Source organism: Phasianus colchicus, chromosome 18, assembly GCF_987193195.1.
Source record: "Phasianus colchicus chromosome 18, bPhaCol1.hap1.1, whole genome shotgun sequence".
NCBI lineage: Eukaryota > Metazoa > Chordata > Aves > Galliformes > Phasianidae > Phasianus > Phasianus colchicus.
The window spans coordinates 11,096,010-11,120,426 of NC_143453.1; the positions used below are offsets into that span (position 1 = coordinate 11,096,010).

General features: G+C 41.0%; 1 protein-coding gene across 2 annotated transcripts in view; it reads right to left on the reverse strand.

Annotated features, from left to right (window-relative positions):
• Positions 1–24,417, reverse strand: part of GALNT9 (polypeptide N-acetylgalactosaminyltransferase 9) — a 439,027-nt gene that overhangs the window by 215,351 nt on the left and 199,259 nt on the right. The window contains exon 1 of one of the 2 annotated variants that reach the window (XM_090120750.1): positions 2,398–2,484. The exons of the other annotated variant lie outside the window; for it this stretch is intronic. Coding sequence (XP_089976876.1) covers positions 2,398–2,442 — 45 coding nt within the window. The 5' untranslated portion in view covers positions 2,443–2,484. Of the gene's footprint in view, positions 1–2,397; positions 2,485–24,417 lie in introns of those variants that run through there. 2 annotated transcript variants of the gene reach the window in all.

Genomic DNA, 24,417 nt, shown 5'->3' on the forward strand with positions numbered 1-24,417 from the left:
AAAAAGGATAAAAGCAAGCAAATAAAACCTTCAAATTAATCTGATGTGTCTGCAGCTAAAGCAGCTGAGGCTGTTTTCCTCCTTCTGAAGAACTTTGGTGGCCCCTAGATGGATAGGGAATTTCTTTCTTATAGCAAAGAAAGGCAAGAGAGGATTTAGCATGGATTGTTTTCCTGTGAGAGCCAAAGAAAAGTGACAAAGTGTCACAGGAAGAATAAAATATCTCCAGAAGTGGTAACATTTGCTACCATAAGAAAACAGACTCTAAACTAATATAGTTTTCCAAAGATCCAGAACCCGATATAAATTCAATATCATCATCAGCTAATTTGAGTTAATTGTCTGCCCAGGAAACCAATCTGCAAGATTGCTTTCAGGAAATAACATGTAGGAAGCCTACAGAATGGTCAAACCTGCTGCTAAGGTATCATTTCAAACACAAATGAGTTTTGGAACTGAGATTAAGAGAAGACCTTCAATACAAACTGGTAAATTCAGCTGACAGTAGGAGCAAAAAATAACATCTACAGAAATGGGTCTTACCGATCGTTTTAACTAGGCACAACTACTGATTACTATCAAATTCATTCTACTGATTAATTCTGTAGCCTGTATCTTACATCGTCCTTTTCCCCTGAGGCATTTTCCCAAATGTTTTTGTTCTCAGTGCTCAAATGGAGCATTTATCTAGCATGGCTCCCTGGTCTTGGCTGGGAGAGGAACGTGCTTCCATCTGACACATAACACATAGGCAAGACAAATAATAATGGGCAGCAGTGATAAGAATAGCACATCTTTATAACATTCACTCTGCGTATGACATAAATGAATACATCAGGCTACTCTTAAAATAGCCTAGTCTAAAATTAGTTAAGAGAATACTGCCATGTAACACCGTAATACTACTGCAATTGGAAGAGTGGGATATAAAGGCCTGATTTAGTGAGAAAAGCCCCTGCCTTGAAAGTGTAAATTCATCACCACTAATTGTGCATAGCATAGGTATGAATTTAAACAAGAAAACACAACAAGCAGTACTAAATCTGACTTTTCTCAGGTAAAGCCTTCATTCTAGAGAAAATCAGTACCAGGATTGGTGAGCCTATGCTCTTTCACACCCACCTATAATATTTTGTTTGTTTCTTGCTGTTCCCTTGCTCTTCCATATCAATTTCCTTTCTTCTTCATTTTTACTTATTTTAATACTACTATTGATTATCGCAAATAAATCCCAAGCTTCACATCTTTTTTAAAATGTCTTTTGCATTGCAGTAGAGGTGTGGCAGTTTCCAGCAGCTCAGGACAGAGCTCTCGGACAGCTCTCTGAGCACCATAAATTTCCACATCATCACACAAAAATGTTGAAGTGCTCCAGCCCTTCAAGCAAGGCAACCAAAAGGAATTATTTCTTTTTCAAATTTATAGAAAAGTTGAAAGAAAGATCATTGTGGTCACAGGACAAAATAGGAAATTTTCTCTTGGTATCTGTTCCTCTGATGGCACATGTTGGGTATAGAATTGGCACATAACAGAAATGCCAGCACAGTAGCTCTACTGGCATTTAGAATAAACCATCAAACTAATGAAGACAGTAGCATATTTGATATTTTCAAGCAACACTGACAACAAACAGTTGAACTGGCTTCAAAAACCTGTGCAGATGTTGCAAAACACTGACCTCAGACATGCAGGCTCTTGTTCATCACTGGTAAAAATGCACAGCTAATTGTGATGACTATGTTGAAAAGCAGTGCTTTGTAGCTGAGAATTTTCTCTGTCAAATATGTTATTGTGCTGTTTGTATCTGTTGTCTGCAAATTAGTTTTCCTGTACATCTGCAGTCTCCCTCCCAAAGTTTTCCCTTTTTAAATTTAATAGGAGCCAGCACACTCCAAAATAACCCACTTTGACTTGGAGCTTCATGAAAAAGATGCTTAAAAATCAATACATCTTTAGTGAGGGACATGAAGCTGTGTACTTCAGGCAGGCCAGGAACTGACCCATTTTTATCAACTCATTTGAAAAATTACTTTGTTTGCAGGTGTTTCATTATTCAGTAATATTTCCCAAAAATCTAATTACTGAAAATATCTATTTCCCTAAAAGAAATGCATTGAAATGCTCAAAATATTAGAAGATTGGGACACAATGTTATACAAAATCAGGAATCCTTGACAAAAGAGTAATGCTTTGAAAAGATAAAGGGAAGATCAATACGTTCCATCTTTATAGACTCTCATCTTATATTCTCCTGTAGTCTCAAGTCAAAGCCTACTTTTGTCTGTAGTCTAACAAAGGATATTGGTGTTAGGAAATGTACAGTAGCTATTTCTTTGTGCTCCCTGATAACTTGTCATTTATAATCAGTCTGAAAATTCAAAACAGCTTTTTCTTTACCTGCCCAAATCCCTTTGTAGAGCAGCTCACAACTGGCTGCAGCATGGTTCCTTGTTTTCCTGCACTGAAAAGGTTGTTTCCTTTGTTCAGTTGTTCCCAGTGTGGCTGTCCAAACGCACTGCCAACAATGGCCAGAGCAGAAAGCTGGATGAAGAATAAACCTGTTTAGCTGATGTAAGAGGTACTGCTGTAGTACACTGTACAGTAAACTTAAATATAAATTGCATATTGAACAGAAAAATATACCCAAAACTTCAGATGAGGACGTGGGAAAACAGCCCCCATTCACCAAAGCTGCTAATGTTAGGAAAGTATTTACCTTAGCTAAAGATCTGGCATTCACTCCTATACTGCATAACAGCCATAGTTGCTTCCTTATAAAAATAAGGATTTTGTGTTCAAAGAAGGGAGCAAGAAAAGTTAACAAAACCTTAATGAACACAGTCCCTCACTAAGAGCCAAAGCTGCAGAAGGAAACTGCCCTTCAGAACACTGTGCTCAGTTCCACATGTTGGGACAAGGGGCTGAGGGAAGACAGAGATTTTCAAATGAGACTTCCTAATTTTGGGTCCCAACCTGCTGCCACACAATGCAGACACCATAAAGCGTGACTTGCAGAAGATGCTGAACCCTCACAGCTCTTCCAGTGCAAAAGGAGGACTGGCACATCAACACAGAGGGCACGCTGTCTCACAGCAAGCGGCTGAAAGCTGAGGCATCAAAACACAAAGCCTGTGCCTGAAGATTCAGCTTAGAAGCCTACTGTGCACTGGTACTGAAAGTTAGGGAAGGGAAATGCAAAATAGCACTCTTTGGGGCAAGTGCAAATCACACCTGCATAGCAATTCAAGAACAAAGCTGCTTATCTGTCTCAGAAGTTCCTAGACATGACAGCAATTGCTTATGTATAAAGAGACACTGTTTTCCTCCCTCTCCACCTAATTATCTGTATTTAAGATATGTCTGTTTACAAGAAGTCATGCAAGATGGAAAAGGAAGTACAAAATCAGACTCACTTCTTCCACAATGTCTTAAATTACCTTCTCTGGAAACACAGAGTCCCTGCGATGTTAGTTGATGTCTTAGTCAAGAAAGCTTTATGGAGTCCTTCAGCAAGGTGCACTGTACTGCTATTATTTCTGCCTGTAATTTTTGTAAGCCTTTCCTCTGCAGTTGAATAGCACTGATATTGAGCACTGTTTCAACTATTTCTGAAGTTTGTTTCTGAAGGAAAAAAGATATTGGTCATTTGATGCATGCAGAACATCGCAGCCAGGCGCTGAGTGCTGTCCACACTGCTCCTGCACAGCATTTGCTCAAGAAAAAGGAATTCCCTTCAAAATCAGATTAATTTTTGCTTCACGTGTCAAGCTGAGGTTAACTAACAATTAGATCAATATATATTAGTCAGTTTGCAGCATTCTACAAACACTGCACAAAAAATGTGGGCTATTAAAGAGTGCAAATGATTCAAATGTTCTTTGTCTCCTAAAGCAGCTGAATTTCTGGGAGTCTGGAATATCAAACAGCAGAAGGTCTTTCAATGAAAACAATGCAGAGAAATGTTATTTTCATTCCTAGGGAGAGTAAATCTGACTTTCAGACAGAACACATGGTAATTTCAAGTCTCTCTTGAAGTTTCAGTGCTTATCAAAGGTTTTTCCTTGATCATGTTACAAGAGAAAGGAGAGTAAGGAGCATGTGAAACACACAGAAGTTCTTGGATTGTTTGCAAACACCCAAACCCACAATTGCAACAATTGGGATAGCCAGAAGTCTGAAAATCCACTTCTGTACTGACTCTGATTACAAAATCTCAGCGCTTTCCATTTGTACAGAACCCCATGAAAGTAGAAGGTGGATTTTTTTAATCTGAAAGATCAGCCAATGCTTTCTCTTGCTTGCTTCCATTAATTCCAGCTAAGGAAAGCAGTGTGCTTATACCATCCAGAGGACAGGTAGTGAGCCTGGTACAGCACCTGAAGACTCAAACTGTTTCTTTAGCAGAGGCTGTAAATCAGCCAGTTGCTTTATCCTGACATAATTACATTCATTATGTGCGTTAGAGCTGATCAAGAAGTAGCTGGCAGGATAACGGAGTAAATGATGTCCACAACCAGCCTTCAACTTGCAAGCACAAAAAAGCACCCTTGGAAACTCAGAAATTCACAAGATTAAAGCTTAAGTTCTTGATAAGGAAGCAGATGAATACTTGGAAGAAATGCTAAAAAGACAAAATGCTTTTGCTGCAGACAATAAAATGCTATGAGGAATGAAATCCATTTCTTATCTTCCAATGCATTTTTTTGTCTGGATGTTATTAGCACAGCATTCCTCTCATCATTTGTAAATGTCATTTAGAAATCCTTGTACAATTGTTCTCTGCAGAGTAGATTGCAGAGTCCAGTCTTCTTTCTTTCAGCTTGTAGACCATGCTCTGTGTTTAATAAGGATGCTGAATATCGTGTTTTTTCCATTTATGCTTCAGTGGCTATGACTTTTCCCACACTATAATGAACCACATTGCCCACCAACTCCAGTATATTGCTGAAAGGCAAGGGATCACACTCTCAGTTTGAGAATTTGCACTTATTACCTTTTGTCAAGTCACCACCTATTGTGGCTGGATTAGAAAAGTGGGCTGATCCCTCTGATACCCAGCAGTATTCTCATGCACACACACATTTCTGGCTGCCCTGAGCCTCCCAGCTACAACTGCAACTTCACAATTTGCCAAGAATATTGCAAACAACAACAGTTACTAACAGAGATGAGATTATCACCTCTGTTCAAACTCCCCTCAGAGGTGCTGAGGCAAACAGAAAGGGAAAGTTTAGGTTTGACACTATGCCAAAAACTATTCCTTGACCCAGAAGCTCCCTGCAGACAGGCTTAAAATACATGCCAGTAATAGCCATTAAAGGATGACTGGACATTGCTCCTCTTCATTCCCACCTAAATAAAAACAACAAAGGCTACCCCACCACAGCATCTGAACAGCAACCATTTGGAGATGGTGAATAAAGTTTGTGCAATGTAGGCAGGACTCTGTGCTGCCTTCAACTGCTGTGTGCAAGCTATCTAGAAACCTAGAGCACAGTTTGAACACTGGATGAACTGTACCTCAGCCACTTATATGAGTTGAATACACGTGTGTTGAACTCTGAAATTCCAGCTGTTAAACATGCATCAGTTGCATCTGAGAACTCTGAAATCAGAAAAAAGTCAAGAGCTATCACATTACTTGGTGTACAGACTCTGGATCAAAAAAAAAGTAGACGTTGAATGTTTACTTCTACTTGGAGCTTTACAGGGCACTTTCTCGTAGATATTTCAGTAGATGATACCCAATTCTGAAATGCTGCTTGGAATTTCTAAGGAGGAAAAAGAACTCTCCCTGTTGAATTAATTAATTTTCTTTAATTCACACTATGCATGTCCTTTTTCAGTGCTTGTGTGCAAAGAAAGGATGTCTTAAATAATGCCAGACTCACTTTAGATTTTGCAATGTACTAACTGCTAGCTTGGTTTCCCCTTCTTTAATGAATCTTTTGTTCTGTAATCACATCACACAAGGGCTATGAAAATACAATGGAGGAAAAAAGGAGAGAAGGAATCGAGTCCAGTGCAGAAATCACACAGAAGCGAGCTCCTACCTCATTACTGTCAATCCAGAGCCAAAACAGCAGAAAATCTCCTGCGAACTACCACTCATAACCTCCTCAAAACACAACAATATACTAGCACCTTCAGTATTGCTATCAGTGTCATTTTTTCCAGAGGAAGCAGTTGGGGAGGCAGGTTGTTCTCAAATGCCACATGCACCATGCTAATCATGCATGTGGTAAGTGACATTAGGATCTCTTTCCATGCTGCAGTGAGCACAGGTCCCAGCCAGCCGAGTGGCTCTCACAGCATGCTCTGCATCTGGTGGAAATCCAAAGTAAATAAGTCTGCAGCCCAACGCAGAGAAGTATGCCACATTTGCCAAAATATTAATGTGTGTTATGTTCCACTGTTAACTGAAAACATTTCCTAATCTACTGCCTAATTCAAACAAACAAAATTAGTATAATTGGAGAGCTGTGTTTACGAATACAAAGCATAAAAAAAGGCAGCACATATTGTCTTGTTGTCATTCCTATCAGGCAGCAATGTTCAGTTCAGCTCCTTGCAGCCTGAGCCTACTTGTATAATGGATGGCAACATTTATCATAACAGCAGTGCAAAAGCATCAATTGCTTGATGAATTTATTTGTTCCTGCCCAGAAGTGAAGCTATGATTGGACCACTTTATAAACATCAAGCTGATGTAGACTCGGTTTGTCACTGTTGATTGTACTTAAAAGGGAAAAAAAACAGAGAAAAAAAAGAGACCGTGATTGAGAGGCTGGAGATTGGAGTGAAAAGACAAATCCTCCTGATTAGAAGAAAACAACCATTATTTTACTTATAAAAAAAAGTGTAAACACGTTTAATACAACCCTGATCAACACTTGCAGTAGTAACTACTTTCTCTGGAAGTTTTTTTCCTTACAAAACCAAAGTATTCCTGGAGGTAGAAAGCTGTAAAGAAAGCATCAATCTCCCAAAGCAACATGACAAGGCCCCTGGGCTTAGCAAAGCCAAAACACAAACCACATCAAATTCCTATTTTGTGAACTGCTTGTCTTGCATAGAGAGATGTAGAGCCATATTCTCTTCACTCCGGCACTCTGCAGTCATTTAAATCTATGCTATTCTTCCTGGGTAGATCTTGCACTTCTTGTGCACAGACGGAAGAAAATCCAATGGGAAAAAGGTCCAATGTCTCTAAATTTGGTAGGTTTCCAGACTCACTCTGGCTCTAAGCAAGTCTAAAAATCACTGCTGGAGATGGAAATGATCCATGGCACTCAGTCTGTAGACAAAGTATAGTTGTTTTTCAAATATTACTATATTAAAAGGGAAAAACAAATCAAAACAAAAAAAACAAAACCAATCCCTTTTTGGTTCCTTCTACTTTTCTCTCAGCAGAGCAGAATGCAACAGGGTCAGGAGGTACAAGTTTTGAATATTCAGCTATTTTTTGAAGCAGTCTCAATCCAGTTTCATCTCAGGGTGATTCACAGACTGAAAAACAACACAAATGCCATTATGGGCTTCAGTGAGGTTAAGAGTTCATCTTTAATGAAATATTAAAGCCCCTAACTCACTAGATAGCACAATATCATAAACTAGATTCTAAGAAACCAACGCATAGTCACCCTAATACAACCAAGTACTTAATTTCATAGTTAAGGCTCTTCAGAGGCTCTGAAGAAATGCTGAGCACATAATATCTGCCACAGAGCTATTTGTTTAGCCAGTAGATTTAGGAAGGGGTGACAGAAGCCACAGAGGAAGGAAAGAAATCCATCCTAGTGGGTGTTCATCCAGACAAAGGAAATCAGCTTTGTGTAACCTTAATAAAGAACAAACCAACTTTGTATTCAAGATGTGACACAGAAGAGCAACTTCTTTAGGCTCTCAATTCCTTCAGTTTAGGCTAAGAGCTATGACTCAGGATGCTCTCACATACCGTGTTGCATGCAGTCAGATGCTCACAGACACAGCCCAAGGCTGAAGATGCATCAAGTCTGCAACACTTCTCAACCCTGCCAAGAACCCCCCAACTCCTGAGGCATGCAGTAACTGACAATACACACCCCATGCCAAACTGGATGACAGCAGCCAGAACTGCTTGTGGCACAGCTTCTCAACTGCGCCAAGGGATGAATGGGGCAAAGGATGGTCTTGTGCGTGAGACTCCTACTTTCAAGGCAGTTGAAAGAGTGACTTAATATTGCCTTTAAACAGTAGAAAAATATTAAAATAGAGGTTTCTTTGTAGAATGGGGCAATTAGCATTTCCTACTAGCTCATGAAATACATTTTAGAGATTTTATTAGGCTCAGCAGCTGAATTGACACCTCTGACTGGCTTTCAGTCAGTGCCTTGGTGATGCCATGTTTCAGCTGTGAGCTCCTTGAACAAGCAAGGGCACTTTCTTTCCTTGTCAGTGAGTAAGTGAACAACTCGAGGCATATTTCTTCTTGCTCTTTCAAATTCATACTCAGAGGTATAACCTTCCATAGCACAAGTTACAGTACTGAGGCAAAGAACTGCTAGCTTGGCTTGCAATTGGTAAGACTTACAGGCACACTGTGGTTCATCCCACCCTCCAGAGCACAGGCAATCTAGCAAGGTAAAATAGAACAGGTAGGGCAGAGATCAACATGCTCAAAGTCACTGCAGTAACAGTAACAGGATCAGGTCACCAGCAGAATTAAGTGGGATTTCTAACGCATGTACTGGCATCAAAAGCACAGAAGTCACCAAATTTCTTTGGTCCTTTCACTCATTAACGTCTCAGGAGCTTCAGAAAATCCTTGCTGAAGCCTTCTCAATTCCTTTCCTAACTATGCTCCATCTATTTGCAGAGAGCCACATACAAAGCATTTTGTTACAGAAAACTAGCACAGTCTGTAAAGGTGAGCATCTGCAGAACCAGACTTGTTATGATCTAAAGACTGTTTTATGAGTGGGCCTTGTTCTACACAGCACTTCAAACTCATGGTCAGTGTCACACAAACAAAGAACCATAAGATAATCATAGTAATAAAACGCTATTCTGCCTTATTTACTTGTGTCTAGAAAATTGCAGCAGAGCTTGCTTCCAATAAAAATGCTAGGAAGCCTGAGAGTAGGGCAGATGAGACAGATTCCCAGCACGAGGAAATGACCCACCAAATCCTGCTGCATCCAGTTTCTAACTTTACACAACCCCATAGAAAATTGGATGACAGCAGCAAGAACTGCTTGTGGCACAGTTTCCATGCTGCCAGTCTGCTGAGCACATGAATTAAGTGAGTCAACAATGATTAGTCCAACAGCTCAGGGAGAGGGATGGCTATTAATGCAAAATAAAAACAACTGAAAGTAGGGGTAAGCAGTTTTTACCATCCTCATTGCTGTTCGATGAAAAGCACATCTGCACCTTTCTGAGTTATTAAAGATTATTTCAAATGCCAGCAGAAAGGCTTTTACAGCAAGATACATCCCAGCCTCTCTCTGTTATTCTGTTCTTCAGAGCACCCGGACACGATACTTTCCTTTTAGCACAAGTCTCCCAGCCAAAAAATTGCTCCAAGCAGAAATCACTGCTTGTTGGAGAGTCCTTCATACTGAGGTTGTGTTCCCTCTGCCAGAGAGGTGAGGAGGAGGCAGGCTTCCTGCAGCTGTGGCTGGGACTTGCAAGAGAATTTAAAGTCTCTGGAAAATGCCTTGGTAGTCAAGCCAAGGTGGCCCCTGCTCACCTCTGCTAATGGGTGTGAGACCAAGCTTGGCTTTGCCAGGAATGCTCAGGTTGCAAAAAATGCTTTGAATAGAGAAACTGAATACAGTAAGAGAGGACCATAGAACAGGCTTCAGTAGTTCCCATGTCTTCAGTTTCTCCAAATTCTGGGAAGGTGAAAGGGATCCTCCAGTGACTTTCAAAATGCAGGGGCTTTCAACTGAAAGGAGCAAATTTCTAACAAAGACAATTGCAAGTCTTTCAATATAAGTAAGGCAAGCTTAGATCCAAAAATAATCATAGCAGTGAGAACCTGTCTTCCCTTGTACTAAGAGCAACTTCACCATAATCTTTGCTTTTCTTCCATTTTACAGTGAGAGCCTTCCTGAGTAGCTACCACTCTTTTCACAGTGGATGATGGAAAGAGTTCTCTAGAGTTAACATCTTCATAGCAGTCTGAGCAGCTCTTCAAGCCCTAAAGGCAACTCATCTTGAAGGGAGCTGAGAGGTACAGCTGGCCAGCTGGCTGGTCATGCACAGCACAAAGGCAATGGAGCCAGATGGCTGATGTTAGGGAGAGCAGGAGAGATCAGCTTGATTGAACTCCCTGGGATCATTTACAGTCATTTCAGGACAGGCGTGAAGGCACCAAAATAAGTGTTGTTTTGAGCAGTTCTATGTGCATATTCTTGCTCAGAAAATAAAATTTACATTCACTACAGTTTGCAAAAAACTCCTCAATATCAAAGTAAATCCTTCATTCCAATCTAAATACCCTTTTTAGAGATGCTTTATTGCAGCTTAATAGTTAAATATTACAAAACTACTCCACCGGTGTGCTGCAGAAGCCCAGATAACTGACAGGAATTCCTCTGCAAAATATTAATTACAGAAATACCTCTCAGGTACATGCCCTGGGCTCCAGCACATTACTTGTGAGCAAGGCAGGGATGTGCAGCTCAGGCCAACATCATGACCACGCAGGAAGAGAGGCAGGAAAAGGCCTCAGTCACATCTCCTTAGTGGGACAAAAGCTACCATGGCACAGCTGCTTGCTCCTCTGCTGAGGAAGGAGCTTTCCTGGTTGAGCACAACTACTATTGAACACATCACAGGAGCAAAAAACAGTTTAGCTGCTATTTTTCTTTGTTTTTACCTTCATTGTCCCTCTTTGACGTCTCCTTCTGAATGATCTCTTTTAATACATTTCCTTGCTCCCAGATCAAAAAGATAACTAAGAATCACCCATCATCCAGTCTGCAGAGGCAAGGGGAGCACTGTTTAAGGAAATCAGCAGGGCAGAGCAGTTGCACAGTCACTGAGGAGCACTAGCTTGGGCACAGGCTCACCCCTTCCCCTCCCCTCCCCTCCCCACCCCTCCCCACTCCTTCCCTCCCATTCCCTCCCCTCCCCTGCCATGACAGCACTCTTCCTTGTGGCAGACAAGCTCTTGCTTTTCTGGGAGCTCCCCATCAGCTCCAGGCTGATGGAGCTGGACCACAATCAGGAGAGACTCTAAAATCAGACTGAGGTTGCTCTGGACCAAATCGGCAGATAATGCAAATGAGCACCAACGTCAAGACAGATTTACATTGGCTAAGGAATTTGTTTTCTCCCCATCCTGAAAGCATAAACCATTTTCTTTGTTCAGACTTACAGAGCTCTGTCTCCCAGTTCCTTCCAGAGCCAGGCCTATCTTCTGAAGTCTCAGGAGGCCACAATCTCACTCAGGATGTTTGGTCTTTTAATTCAATTCCTTTAAACCAACAGTACTGTCTACACTCCTTTCCCTTCCATTCTGATTAGTAGACCAAATATGTTCTACATGAATTGCATAATTATATCAGCAAATCCGTTTTCTTTTGCATTTCTTTTCCCACTTTCCCAAACTGTAGGGCTTTGTTCCCTGCAGAACTCCCCAAAGAGGTGCCACAAAGCAAAGCAATCATGCAGAAAGATTTATGACAGTCATTTGTATACATGAGTATGCTCACAGACATTCAAGTTCCCTCTTCTGTCTCCTCATTTTATTTAGTGTGAAAGCGCAAGCTGTTCCCAAGTCACATTTATACATTTTTCATAAATCAGATATGTTGATATCATTTTAGAGATGGACATGAGGGTTTTATTGCATGTTTTCTTTTTCCAGGGTCCCAGTATATTTTATGCATTGCCAGCAGCCTCCAGCAAGCATCACATCTAACGAAAAACGACACTCACCTCGTGGTAAATCATGACCTGGGCTGAGCCTTTGCTCAGAGCCCCATGTTGGGATTGGCACTAACCCGGCTGCCTGGGGTGGGAAGCATGACAGCCATAGATCCTGTAGATCCTGCCTCACCCCTCACTCCACTGCTCCTCCTTGCAGCTGTTAGGCAGCTGGCATGCATGCAGTCAGCTTCTGCACCTTCCATGTATCCCTGCTTGGGCAGAGCACTGGGGGATGAGTTACCTCAACTGCCTTCTTTGCATCTCAGTCTCCTATTTGCAAATGACTGCACTATTTTACAATAGAGCACAGAAAGTTAAGAACAGTACACCTCCACTAGAAACATGTTTATTATCCTCAGGTTTTTGTATTGAACCTATCATTCTTTCTTCATTCTCTCTGAAGAATAATGAAAACTACAAATAGTAGGGGGAAAAAATCTACGCTTTTGCCCTAAATAAAAAGGTAATAGGCATACATCTCATCTCCAAGTTTCCTGCTGAAATAAGATGACCTTACTCAAGATAGCTCCACTGGTTATAAACCTTTACAGTCACCTGCACATAAGCCCACTTCTTAGCACATGTCTGTCTTGAAGTCCTTTACTTTGTGCTGTGCAAGCTAAATATAAAAAGACTCAAAATCAGGAAGGATGGGTCCAGGAATTCAAGGCTGCAATGACTTAGGATGCAGTTTGGACTGCCCTAGAATGGAGGGTGGCTTATATTTGCACAGGTTCCCTGAGTGTCACAAACCAGGAGGTCCCACTGTTACATAGACAGATCAATTTGCAGCACACAACATGAGTAAGAGTGGAAACAGCAGGCACTCTCCTTGCTCCACTTGGGAAATACTGCCTTCACTCTATTCATAGCAGCATATATAATACAAAGGCAACAGGAAGAATTGTCTACACTGTTTTGAATCCACTCTACACAGGTGTAAATGATCGCCTGAAGTGCATGGCAGGGGTGAATAAAATCACAGCACATCATTTGTCCTGAGCATCTGGCCAGGAACTCATTTCATTATAGCATGAAATAGAAACAAAGAACCAGACTAAATGGATTCCTGAGTCGAAAATCCACCTCATTATTCAGCTGAACCCTTCCAAGTAGTTACCAGAAAATATTAATCGCCTGTATTCCTGGGAATATGCCAGTACAGCACATACAGTTAAAGGTTAGGGAAGGCTTCATCTTCACAGGTGTGTTTCAGCCACCCGGCACTTAGCACAGGCCCCACATCAGATAGCCTCCTCTTATGACTGCTCACAGGAAGCGAATGCTGGGTGGACTTCAGCTGACATCAGCTGGAACAGTGCACTTTTCTGTGCTTCTGCATGACAGACAGAATTTGAGCTAGCTATAAATTCTTTTTTTCTGTCTTGTGGGAAAGTTGAACAAAGCTTTTTCTATTCTTGTCAGAATCACATTTGCAAAACACTGACACAAAAGCCAAAGAAGGTGACAACAAAAGCTGAGTTAAAAGAATTTGGGCTTTTTCTCTTGAAGAAACAAAACATTGCTAGACAGAAGATGATACTTCCTGAAAACATTTCATTTAATTGAATCTAACTAGCTCTTCTGGTGATGATATTTACGCAGTACATAGGACTGTTGAAGTCTTATTCAGAAAAGCTTTGAAATCACAATGAAAGATGCCACCTCTATAAAAAAAGTGATATCAGAAAACGTTCCATATTGTAGTAGTCCAGAGCAGCAAGAACAGCAGCAGGAGGTGAAAGGAAGAGGCAACCAGTTCCATAAAACCAGCTGAGGATCCGGCCAGAAGCTATGAACAAAAATCTCTTCATCTTACAGACTACACTGTTCAAAGTCTCACATGACAAAATTACGTTGAAATTTCTGATATGTTGAAGGGATAAAGATGAATATGACAAGAAGAGTAGAAGAACAACAATAAATGTATTTGAGAAAACAGTTTCTAACCAATGAAAATTAAATCTGGGCTTGGAGTTTTGCTTCCCAACATGGCCTGATTTCTAATCAGTGTAAAAGTCATGTGTGATGCTGTAAAGCTACTCAAAATGTGCCTGTCTTGAGATCAATGAGCTGTTCACTTGGCATAACTTTTCTAGATGGACATTATTGAGCCAGCTCTAAATGCTGGTTCAAATAATCACGTAAATTTAACGTGTAACATCCTAGTTAAAAACATTTTTTTTCCTACCAGGAAAATCATTTTTAAAGATATCTGTGGCTGATATGACGAACATTAAAATGCATCCATCTGGGTCCCTGCCAGCAGCACACTAGTATAAAATTTTATCTTATTAATCAATTAAATTTAAAAAAATCTTTGAAACAAGCTATAATAAGAGTTGCATAATTCCAGTGCTACCTATTATTTTCCTTGCTACTTTATCTATTCTTTCTCATTAAAATATTCTTCCAGGTCCCGGTTGAGTAATAAAATGGCAGCCCTGATGGTTTCATGACAGAACAGTAGATGCACTACCGCTGAACAATTCCTTTCAGTCTATCCCTGTGTTAACCATTTCTTGCTGTCAGAAAAAGATCTAGTCCAGCACTTCCTATAAGTCCCAGTCACTTCACAGCAAACCTCAGCCTTTAGAAGACTACCATAACCTGCCCAAAACAATCAAGGGAAAGCAGCTTTAGATGGGAGGTCTTCACTGAGACAATGATATTTTACTGGGTGTGGAGAGCACCTTCCACAGAGAAACACCCATTGGTGCCCCAAGGCCCCCCGCTACGGTGCTAAAATGCTCCTAAGGTTGGGGGCAACACTCTGTTGGTACATTTCACATCATTTCTGGAGGTACTGCAGGCTTTCTCACTTTAAGTTGCCTTGCAGAGGGAAGCAGATGCAGGCTGAGATATGCAGCCTTCAGACAAAGAGCTTTTGGAGGGAAAAAGTGATTTCATGATTAAGTTAAAAGCGAACAGAATAAATTGTAATATGTATTGAAATGCACAGCAGCTGGCCTCCAAGTTGATCAGCCCCTCTCAGCACTCTGTAGCTCCCTAGTGAGGCTTCAACTTGTCTCGAGGGAGTCTGCCTAAAGAAAATTGTGAATATACTATCGAAGTCATATCTTTTCCTTTTAAAGAAGGGATTCCATGTTTGGGCACAGCAGATGATCATGTCATATGCTCATGCACTACTCTATGTCCCAAAGGACTGCAAAATGACTGGAAATCAATTTCTCTTTACAATGCTTTCACTGTCTGATACTCATCTAGAGTCTGCAGGCTAGACTATGAGTGCTCGGAGAAACTCGGGAGGAGCTTTTTCCATAAGAAATTCCTCAAAACAAAAAACACTGTATGATCCAACCTTACTGAGAAGGTGTAGATGTGAAATCCACAGGCAGGTTTGGTGGGTTCTGGTTGCTTTGCATTATTTGGGGGCAAATATTAACACACAAGTGAGAGCTGAGAGGGAACTGGACAACAGGGGTAGAACAGAAAAGAAAATGACAAAAGTGTTTAAGGAGTAGAACTGGAAAAATCTGATCTCATGTCCTTCACAGAGGACATTTGGTTTTTCATACACGCTTTTCAATTGCTTCATAAACCTCAAAGCAAAAAATATAAATCTCATTTGGGAGTCAGAAGGCTGCCCTGCACAGATGGCAACAGCCTTTCTTGGGATGCTGATCTCAGGAGGGTGACATCTCTCACTTCTTCATAACTCAGTACAGTGCAAACCAAAACCATTGGCTCAGGTAGACAAAATGCGGAAATTCTATTTTAAGTCAGCCAAGATCAATGAGCAGAACACTGACTGGTGCAAGGAGGCAAGAATTAGCAAAGCAAAGGACTTTTACCGGAACTTTATAATGTTGATTTCCATCTGCCATCGAGAGTCTTCAGTCACAGAATGAAATATATTCAGACATTATAACCACCTAGCCTTACTCTGACATTGGAACTTAACATGCCTCCTCTTGTTAATATCATCCAGCAACAGCTGCACTATATTACCTGTCAAAAATTATTAATCCAATTCTGTTTTCATGTATATTTATCATTTCACTGCCAAGCACAGTCAAATGATTCTGTAAGACATATTGATTTCCTGGATGAATTAAATGAAAAGTATCTGCCAGAAGTTTTATGGACAGTGATTTTCAGATTCTTTTGGTTTTTGTCCTTTTGTTCACAATAACTTGCACATAACATTCAGGGAAGAGAGATGAACTAGTAACTAAGGGTGAGCTAGGGGTGGTTGATTTCTTTTATTTTACTTGTGTAGAAGGGCCATGTTATAGAGCCAAATATCTTTCCTCATATACTGGTACCACATAATTTCAGGAGAGATCCTTGTGCAAAATACTACATCAACTGCTCATTTGAGTGATTCTTAGGATAAGAAATAACTAGGTCCATATGCAGAAAGTCATTCTATGCTCCTGCCCTCACATCCACATTGTGAGATCTAATATGTAGCAAATAACTGCATTCAATGGAAAGCTTCCATCAACTTCCTCCAGGATGGATTTGAGTTTTGCATTCTATTTAAACAATTCCCCAGTTAGAAAACATTGCCCAGGTCATGCAGTGGGGCAGACTACAGTCTGCCTTCCACAACTGGGTCCCTATGCAGCAAAAGATGGAATACCTCCCTCAAAATAACGAATATTCACCATTTACATCACACAGACAATTCAATACCGAGCAAAAGCCAAGAACAGCCTGTGAAAGGGGAACTGAAGATAGCAGTCATTGAACTTAGGAATCTGGAGGAGAAAGGACACTTCTCAAACATGGCCTTTTCTTCAACTTCTTCAAATGAAATTATAATGAAGTTCATCATGTCTAAAGAAAAAAAAGTCTGCAGGGATTTCAAAAGTGACAAAAGAGTAAGAGATAAGTTAATATGAAAAGAAAGCCCCCTTCAATCCAGAGTAGGTGTCAATCACCTGGAGATAACAGACAATCCTTCTCAATGACATTCCAGAAGCTGCTGAAGAAAAATAATTTTTCCCAAAACTTTCTCCTCCCAATTTTCTTTGAATATTGAATAACATCCCTTTAAAGCTGCTCATCTCTCCTCCAGTCCATCTCTAAGGGCATCATGTAGATGTCCCAGATGCATGAAAATGCATTACAAAGAGGTGCAGCTCCTGCATGGGAGCACAGCTGAGTGGTGAGGCAGAGCAAATTTGATCCATCTCTATTTGATAATGCCAGTGAGAACACCCAAATGACCCTAGAGTTGTTCATCTCTCAAGCTCACTGCCTCCATCCCATTCCCTAGGATGCAAGTTCACCTATCATCATTATTTGCAGGTCATAAATCTTTCCCATCATCCAAAGGCCAGAGATGCAAAATGAAGCTTGTTTTCAAAGACTGCACTGCCAGTAGCTAAGACAGATGCTCCTCAAAACGGTATCAAATGAGCTGTGGAACGCAGGCTGTTATGGGTTGGACCCTGCATGCCATATATCAGGCTTTTAATAGTCGAGATATAGTGCTGTGCAGGTAAGGTCTATTGCACGGTTTGCAGAACATGGTTTGTGAGATGTTGCTGAGCCTGGTAAAACAATAGCTGAGCAAAGCTTTGATCTCGCACAAAGTAAGCAGCTGTGGCCTGCACTCACAAAGTCCCAATTTGGCAAACATCACATTTCCCAAATAAGAACACATTCATAGGCCATACACAGAAAGATGCAGGAACATTACTGCATTTAGCCATGTTTCCCACATCATGGTTTGGGCTCATTTGTCCACTATTGTTTTTCATGGTTGCAAATAATGCTTGGGAAGTTATGAAGGGGAACACAGAAACAGAATTTCCCCTTCCACCTTTGTGGTCAACTTAACCCCGTCTAAGTCATTCCTTAGCAGCCCGAAAAAGAGAGATCTTAAGAGTGCTGAAAACGCAGTTTCCCCAGTGCGGAGCTGGTACTCCACACATAGGGTACAAGACAGCAGAAACTTGCACGAATTTCCAAAGGTGATGCCAAACAGTGGCAATGGCAGGTCCCCACTGAAGAAAAGGCAAAGGGAGCATCAGAAGGAGGACTTCAGCATTCGTGTCTGGGTCAGGGAGAACCACTTTTAAGGATATTAAGAGAAGGCTGTTATTTTTGATTCAAAGGAGCAAAAGTATAGATAGTAAGTCTGACTGAGCACAGAAAGAGAAATGGCAGTCCTTACAAATGACAAAGAAAACGTACTCTGTCCACTGCCTGAAGAAAATGAAGGGAATCTGGGGCAAGATGGGGAAGAGATGGTATCTAAGTAATGGGCCCAGGTCAAACTAAGCACATTTCCCATGTGTTGCCCCTGATATTTAACTACTGAAGTAAGATGAAATGATTTCATTTCACTTTCTTTCAGGCAATACAACATGGTAATTTCTTGGTCTTGATTTTGTTCTCCTTTTTGACCTCCAGCTCTCTGCATTTGGATTTGCAGGAGGAATTACATTTCCTCAGAATTTTTTTTTTTTCCTGTAGCCACTGTGAATAACAAAATGATGCTATTTCTGCTCTCAGTATTCCCAGTTCTGCTGCTATTTGCTCTGGAACTGGAGCTCTTTGCTTTGGCCGTATTGACTTAGGATCCCATAGCCCAAAGCTGCACATTAGTACCATTTGTAAAATTGAACAGTTACTTACTGAAATACTTCCTTTTTCACACACAGCCTGCACTTACAATCAGCTCCCTGTGAAACCAGAAAATATTCCTGAGAAAAGTGAGTAGGGCTGGCTTTTCTGCTTCTTTTGGTTTCTCCCCTCATCTGACAAAATGAGAAACAGGAAATCCCTGGATAGTGACAGTGATGCTTTAGCTCAGGCACATGAAAGGTTTTCTCCCTTCACCAGCTCACAGGACAAGTAAAATCTTTCCAAGTACATAACAAAGCTTATCAGCATCACCTCACCTTAAACGTTGCGTACTGAGTATATCACAGACTGCATAGGCATCTTATAACACCTGTATTTTCCTCTCTATCTTCTCCGTATTACTTACCAAAGAAGCTTTGGCTGCTAGTTGACAAAGCTGAAAAATCAATTGCAGTTAGCTCAAATAAGACTTAAGCCTTGTGCCTGTGGAGTAAAGGCAGATCCCCAGTGCTAGGGAAGGGAGGAAGCCCTTGGTCTGAGCCCACAGGTGCAGATTAGCACCATGCTCCAGAAAGGACACAAAGTGGTAGCAAAGCACTCCTCATGGTGCTCCTGGAAGGGCCAGGCCTGAGGTTCAGAGGGCGTTTCTGAGTCACAGCACTGTGGGGCTCACACAACCTCTGTACTGCCAAAGTCACCCTTAACCTTAAGGAGCTCTCCAGGGAGCATGTTAGTTTGCTGGAGCTTTTGTCCCAAAATAGCCATCTGAAGCTTCAGCTGGGAGAGGAAACAACACAGAAAGCCTACATATTAGAACAGCTACAACTGAGGAGGAAATGGCCTTTCATTAATTTTCCATAAGTGGATTACACCAAGCAGAGTGTAAACAGTCCCATGGGCACCAATTACCAGGCTTATTCTATAACTGAATTGTCCTAAACAAGCACCATTTTAATTTGAATATCAAATACTTTACACAGCAGGAAAGAGAAAGCATAAACCAACCTAACAATGCATTTGTTATGGATTTCTACAAAACTGCTGTGGAAACCTCTCTGTCCCCACTGAATTGGGCATGTTCTTTTCACATATGCTCACACTGTACATCTCCCTCAGTCAGATGAGAGGCAGCTTGGGCATGTCAGCTATTACACAGTTAACAAATTGCTCCAGAATTGAAGGAAGGGTTGAATTAACAAATAATAATAATTAGATTTGGCACGATTCCCTTTCTTTTTCTCTTTTAAGAGATTAACCCACTAGACAAATTTTCTGCTTCTAAACATTCCGATAGAACTAGCCTTCAGATATGAATTTAATTAACGGAAATGAATAAATACCTCATACCTCCAGGAATGTGAAGACAGTAGCATTAAAGAAACAACACAGCAGTACTCAGATCAGGTCCCTAGCATTAACAGAAGCAGCAGATATCACCACGAAGATCTCTGGCATTCTTCTCAGTTCCCATCCCAGCCCTAGTTTTTCCTTCTTCCCCTCAAGATCCAAATCAAAGCAGACCAGGAACAGCCAAATAAGAAGAACAGCTCATGAAAGCAGTTTCGAGTACAGCCTAATTTTCATTGGGGGGGCTGGCAAATTTGGAAGTCAGTTCCCCTGTCAGAAGCAATCTCAGCAACAGGCCAAAGATTAAATAAATTAAATTAGAAACAAGATAATCAAATATTCTACTCTGTCCAAATGAAGGTGTAGAACTCTAGGAGTCAGTCTACAACTTTTTCAATCCTGGTAAAACAAAAAATTTTGACCTCATATTTGTATGCAGTACAGTGGCGTCTATTACAAATCAGCCCTGCTAAGTCTTGGACTCACTCAGAAACACTGAAGTCGTTTCATTCTAGAAATTCACTTGTAGAACTGAGAATTTGTAACCTATTCAAGCTGAGGAAAAAGTCTAAGGGAGTAGGTTATCCCAATTTAACCAATTTAATTTTCAAGTGAAACTAAAGCATGCATTAAGCCGCTTACCCACTGAAGCTCACCCAGAGTCTGAAGGACATCTACTGCTGAAAGGGTACTCCTGCCTCTTTGCCTTCTCTCACATAAAACATTCATCCTCCAGAAAGAATAACAATGCTGGGAAAAGGCATCAAAGAGTATTTTTCCTGGTCTAAATCTCCATCTTATCAACTGCCAAGGCAGATCTGCAAGAAGGTATTCAGAGCCTTTATTGGTATAAATTCAGTGTTCCTGACACAGGACTCACCAATGCAGTATGTTCCCACAGACCAAGCTGTAAATTGAAAGCAAAATGTTCTCTGTACATTTCTTGAAGAAATAATTTGGTTCCTAGGTGAAGACAATATTGTTAAATGTCTTTGAAGCTCTGAATACTAAACAGCCCTTTTTTTCCTGACAGTATATTTTTGTTCCATACATCTATATATATTCTATATATTCCATATATGTTTGTTCTATACATCACATAGATGAATGGGCAGGAAAGAGCAGCCTTCTGGAAACTCAGGAATTCTTCTGCCGTCTGTAATTCCTCAAGGCCAACCTTTGTCCTTCTGAAGCTGCTTCCTTGCTCATGAGTGCCTATAGCCAGCTTCCAGACCCATAATGCCACAGCCTCCAGGCACATCACTCCTGTGGAATATGACTGTATTGGCGTGTTGCATTTTTTCCACCATTTCTAAAGGCTAAAGCATGGCACATGCTTCCCAGAAATACAGTAAAGATGTCAAATACTGCCAGGTCAGCTTCCAAATTCTACCACCTCTGTAGAAACAAGAAGGGAACTGCAGGATATAATTTTCAGCCCTTCCCGTGGCTGTCAGAAACTCAAGCAGCTCTCATTCCTTACACATAGCTCCTGTACTCTGCTTGCTGCCAGAGTTTGGAAAGAGCATGTGCTTTTATCCAGCCCCATTCATTACTGCCTACCCCACAGAAAAACATGGCAGACCCCTGCTATGACACAGACTTCTTGTGGGATCTTGACCAGGTCACTTCACCTCAGTTCTTCACCTGGGAGGCATTGAGTTCTTATTTCAGTAGAGCACTAGAAAGAGAAAATACAATTCCCTTATATGAATAAGTTACCAGACACAGGATTATAATGATAAAACAATGTCCCTACATTTCCCAGCTAATTGGCTGTGCATGCCATACTACATTCTGTCCTCATACTGGCACAGTTGCCCTCTGGTTCCTGCAGCCAGCACTGAATCCAGGCAGCCTGCCTATAGCTGCGTTAGGTTCCAAGTCACCTCCCTAAGTCTCAGGCTCAGTGTTTGCTATGAAATACCATGGATGAAAAATGGGAGAAGCAAACTTCAGGCTGAGTGGAGAAGTATTTATGAGCCTAAGTCCAACTTTTAAAAACTCTCTTTTCCCCAGTGCAGTTTTCTTCAGCAAGAAGTCATGGTTAAAACACAGTAGCTGCTAATAATAAAATGGTCAAACAGAAAGGATAGATTTGGATATTTATTTTTTTTTTCCAGATCACTACCAGCACAGTGAAGTAGCAAGGAGCACCAATAATTTATTTACTGGTCTTCAGTACTTCATATTCTGCTATTTTTCTATCCTTAAACAAGACCCTGTGGGTTTAATTAAGATTTCAGAGGCAGCTTGGGGGATATGATTCCACTCAGTCTATGTCATTTATTCCATGTTTTCTACAGATGCATGGGGAAAAACCTGCATGCCACAATAAATCAAATGTGGTGCGGGTGAGTAATGCACCAGGCATGGGAGAAAAATAAAAAAAAAAAGCAAAATACCATCTTCTAAGGCTCTCATCCTGTAAAAGATGACCTCAACTCTGAAGGAAGTCTACAAAACTGCTCCCTGTACAGGGCAAGGCAACCCTCCCAACTTAGTGCCTTGTGGGCATCATTCTTCACCAAGAAAGAGGAGGAAGGTGTGAATGGGTCCCCTGGCATTGCTTCCTCCTTCCCTGCCACCGACTTATCCTGCAATATCTATAAGGCTGGCAATTCTGATCTGACGTTTGAGGTGCCCACAGGCAGTGAACTAATGCTATGATCTGGGCATATCACCTAGAAGCAGGTTTTCAAAGCAGTATTCAGACCTCTGAAGATGCAAATAGACCCTTGTAAAATCAACCAAAAGACTACAGTCTGGAGGCAAGTTAAGTTTTAAGTATTTGGCTCTTAGACTTTATGTCTCAGTATATTTCTAGCAGTACAGGAAAACAAGGATCTAACCTCTGAAGAGACAGAATGGAAGTCTACAAAGTGCCCCGATACTGCAGGGAAATGCACCTGTGCATCAGGACTTGCAATTTTTTAACAGGACACAGAGCAGGACTGGATGTCACGGCACATTTTGACTTTAAAAACTGATGTAACAAAAGGGATTCGTTTTTTTTCCCACCCATTTTTTTCATCAAATGAAAGCCTGAGCTTGTCAGTCATCCCCTTCAAAGTCCAGAGGGCAGTGCTTCTGTTTGAAAAAATGCTGTGCTCAAGCTGAACACAGAATAGCCTGCAGCCAGATTAACCCCTCTTGCTAAGGTTGCTTTTGCCAGAATTGGTACTAACAAAATCAAAACCTTCTACCTTCACTTTTCTCTGACACAGTGAACACGTTCTGTCCCCATGAAGTGCATGCTAAAATACATCTTATATGATGTCCCAGCATTTAAAGCAAATCTGCCACCTGTCTCTGTCCTCACATCCTACACTGTTGCCAGAGGATCAGGAAAGGCTCAGGACTGTCCCTTTAGGAAGGCTGTGTGCACACTGACTGCTGTGCCTCTAGAGGGAACTCTTCTTCCCAACTCATCCGTCCGTTGGCCAGGAGTGGGCTGGGCAATCTGCAGCCATCGAGGTCTTTCTGGGCAGGTAACTAAGGAGGAAATTATGCTCAAGCTTTTTTAACTGGAATTGAGCCACAATCCAAGTCGTCCTCCTAGGAATATTTACTTGCAAAGCATCCGAATTCAGAGGTTATTTTGCTTTGGTGTTTTACACAACCACATGCACATCATCATTTCCTGCAGCTCTCTTAGATGAGGGGCTTCAGCCCGACCCACACAATATCTCAGCAGAATGCTACAAGCACTAAAAGGTTCAAAGATTGGGCTTTTAGACAGCTTAAGATCAATCCACATTTGAGTAATAAGACCAGAGCTTCAGAAATGAAAGTTGAAACAGATTCCCAGCCTGAAGGCCTCTGCCTAAATCTATAGGGAAAAAAAAAAAAAAAAAAAAAAAAAAAAAAAAAAAAAAAAAAACACCAAGAAAAAGCCCACAAAGCCCCAAGAAACTACTTCAGCTTGGAGGTCACTGTCTTTGTATTTTTCATTATTTAAAAAATGACTGGCTTTATTTTCTCTCCCTGTTTGTTTGTTGTTGTTTTTTTTTTAAGCCAACATCTTACAAGGCTGAAAGAGAAATACATTTCTTTGTCAACTCCTTGTTTTTCTCCTCCTCTGCCACCCATGCACAGTACTTTGCTTATTGAGGTTCATTCATGTGTAGGGGCTGCTGGCATTGATGTATTTTGTAGCAGGGTGGAGGGATTTGTGTTTTTTTTTTTTCTTTGAGAGCAGACTGGCACATTAATTCAGTCTGACACAAGGCGCAGATGAAAATGATGTTAATTTTGTAAGCAGAAACAATCAGCCAGGCTCCCCAAGCCTGAAACATCACATAGGCTAGCACACTGACAAGCTCAGGACTCCATGACTGAGCCTGCCTCATTCTGATTATAAATAGGAAGTTTTACTCTCCTTTGAAGAATATTTTAAAATTGTTTTTATCCTAACATAAAAATTAAGTTGCATTCACAAGCATTCCTACAGCATTGCTTGTCATGCTTTCAGCTTGCTGTTGAAAATGGAACCTTACAACATCACACAACTCAGTGTCCTTAAGGAAAATTGAGAAAGCTCTCTGAAATGATACTGTGGTATCTCTCAGACAGGGAGGATGA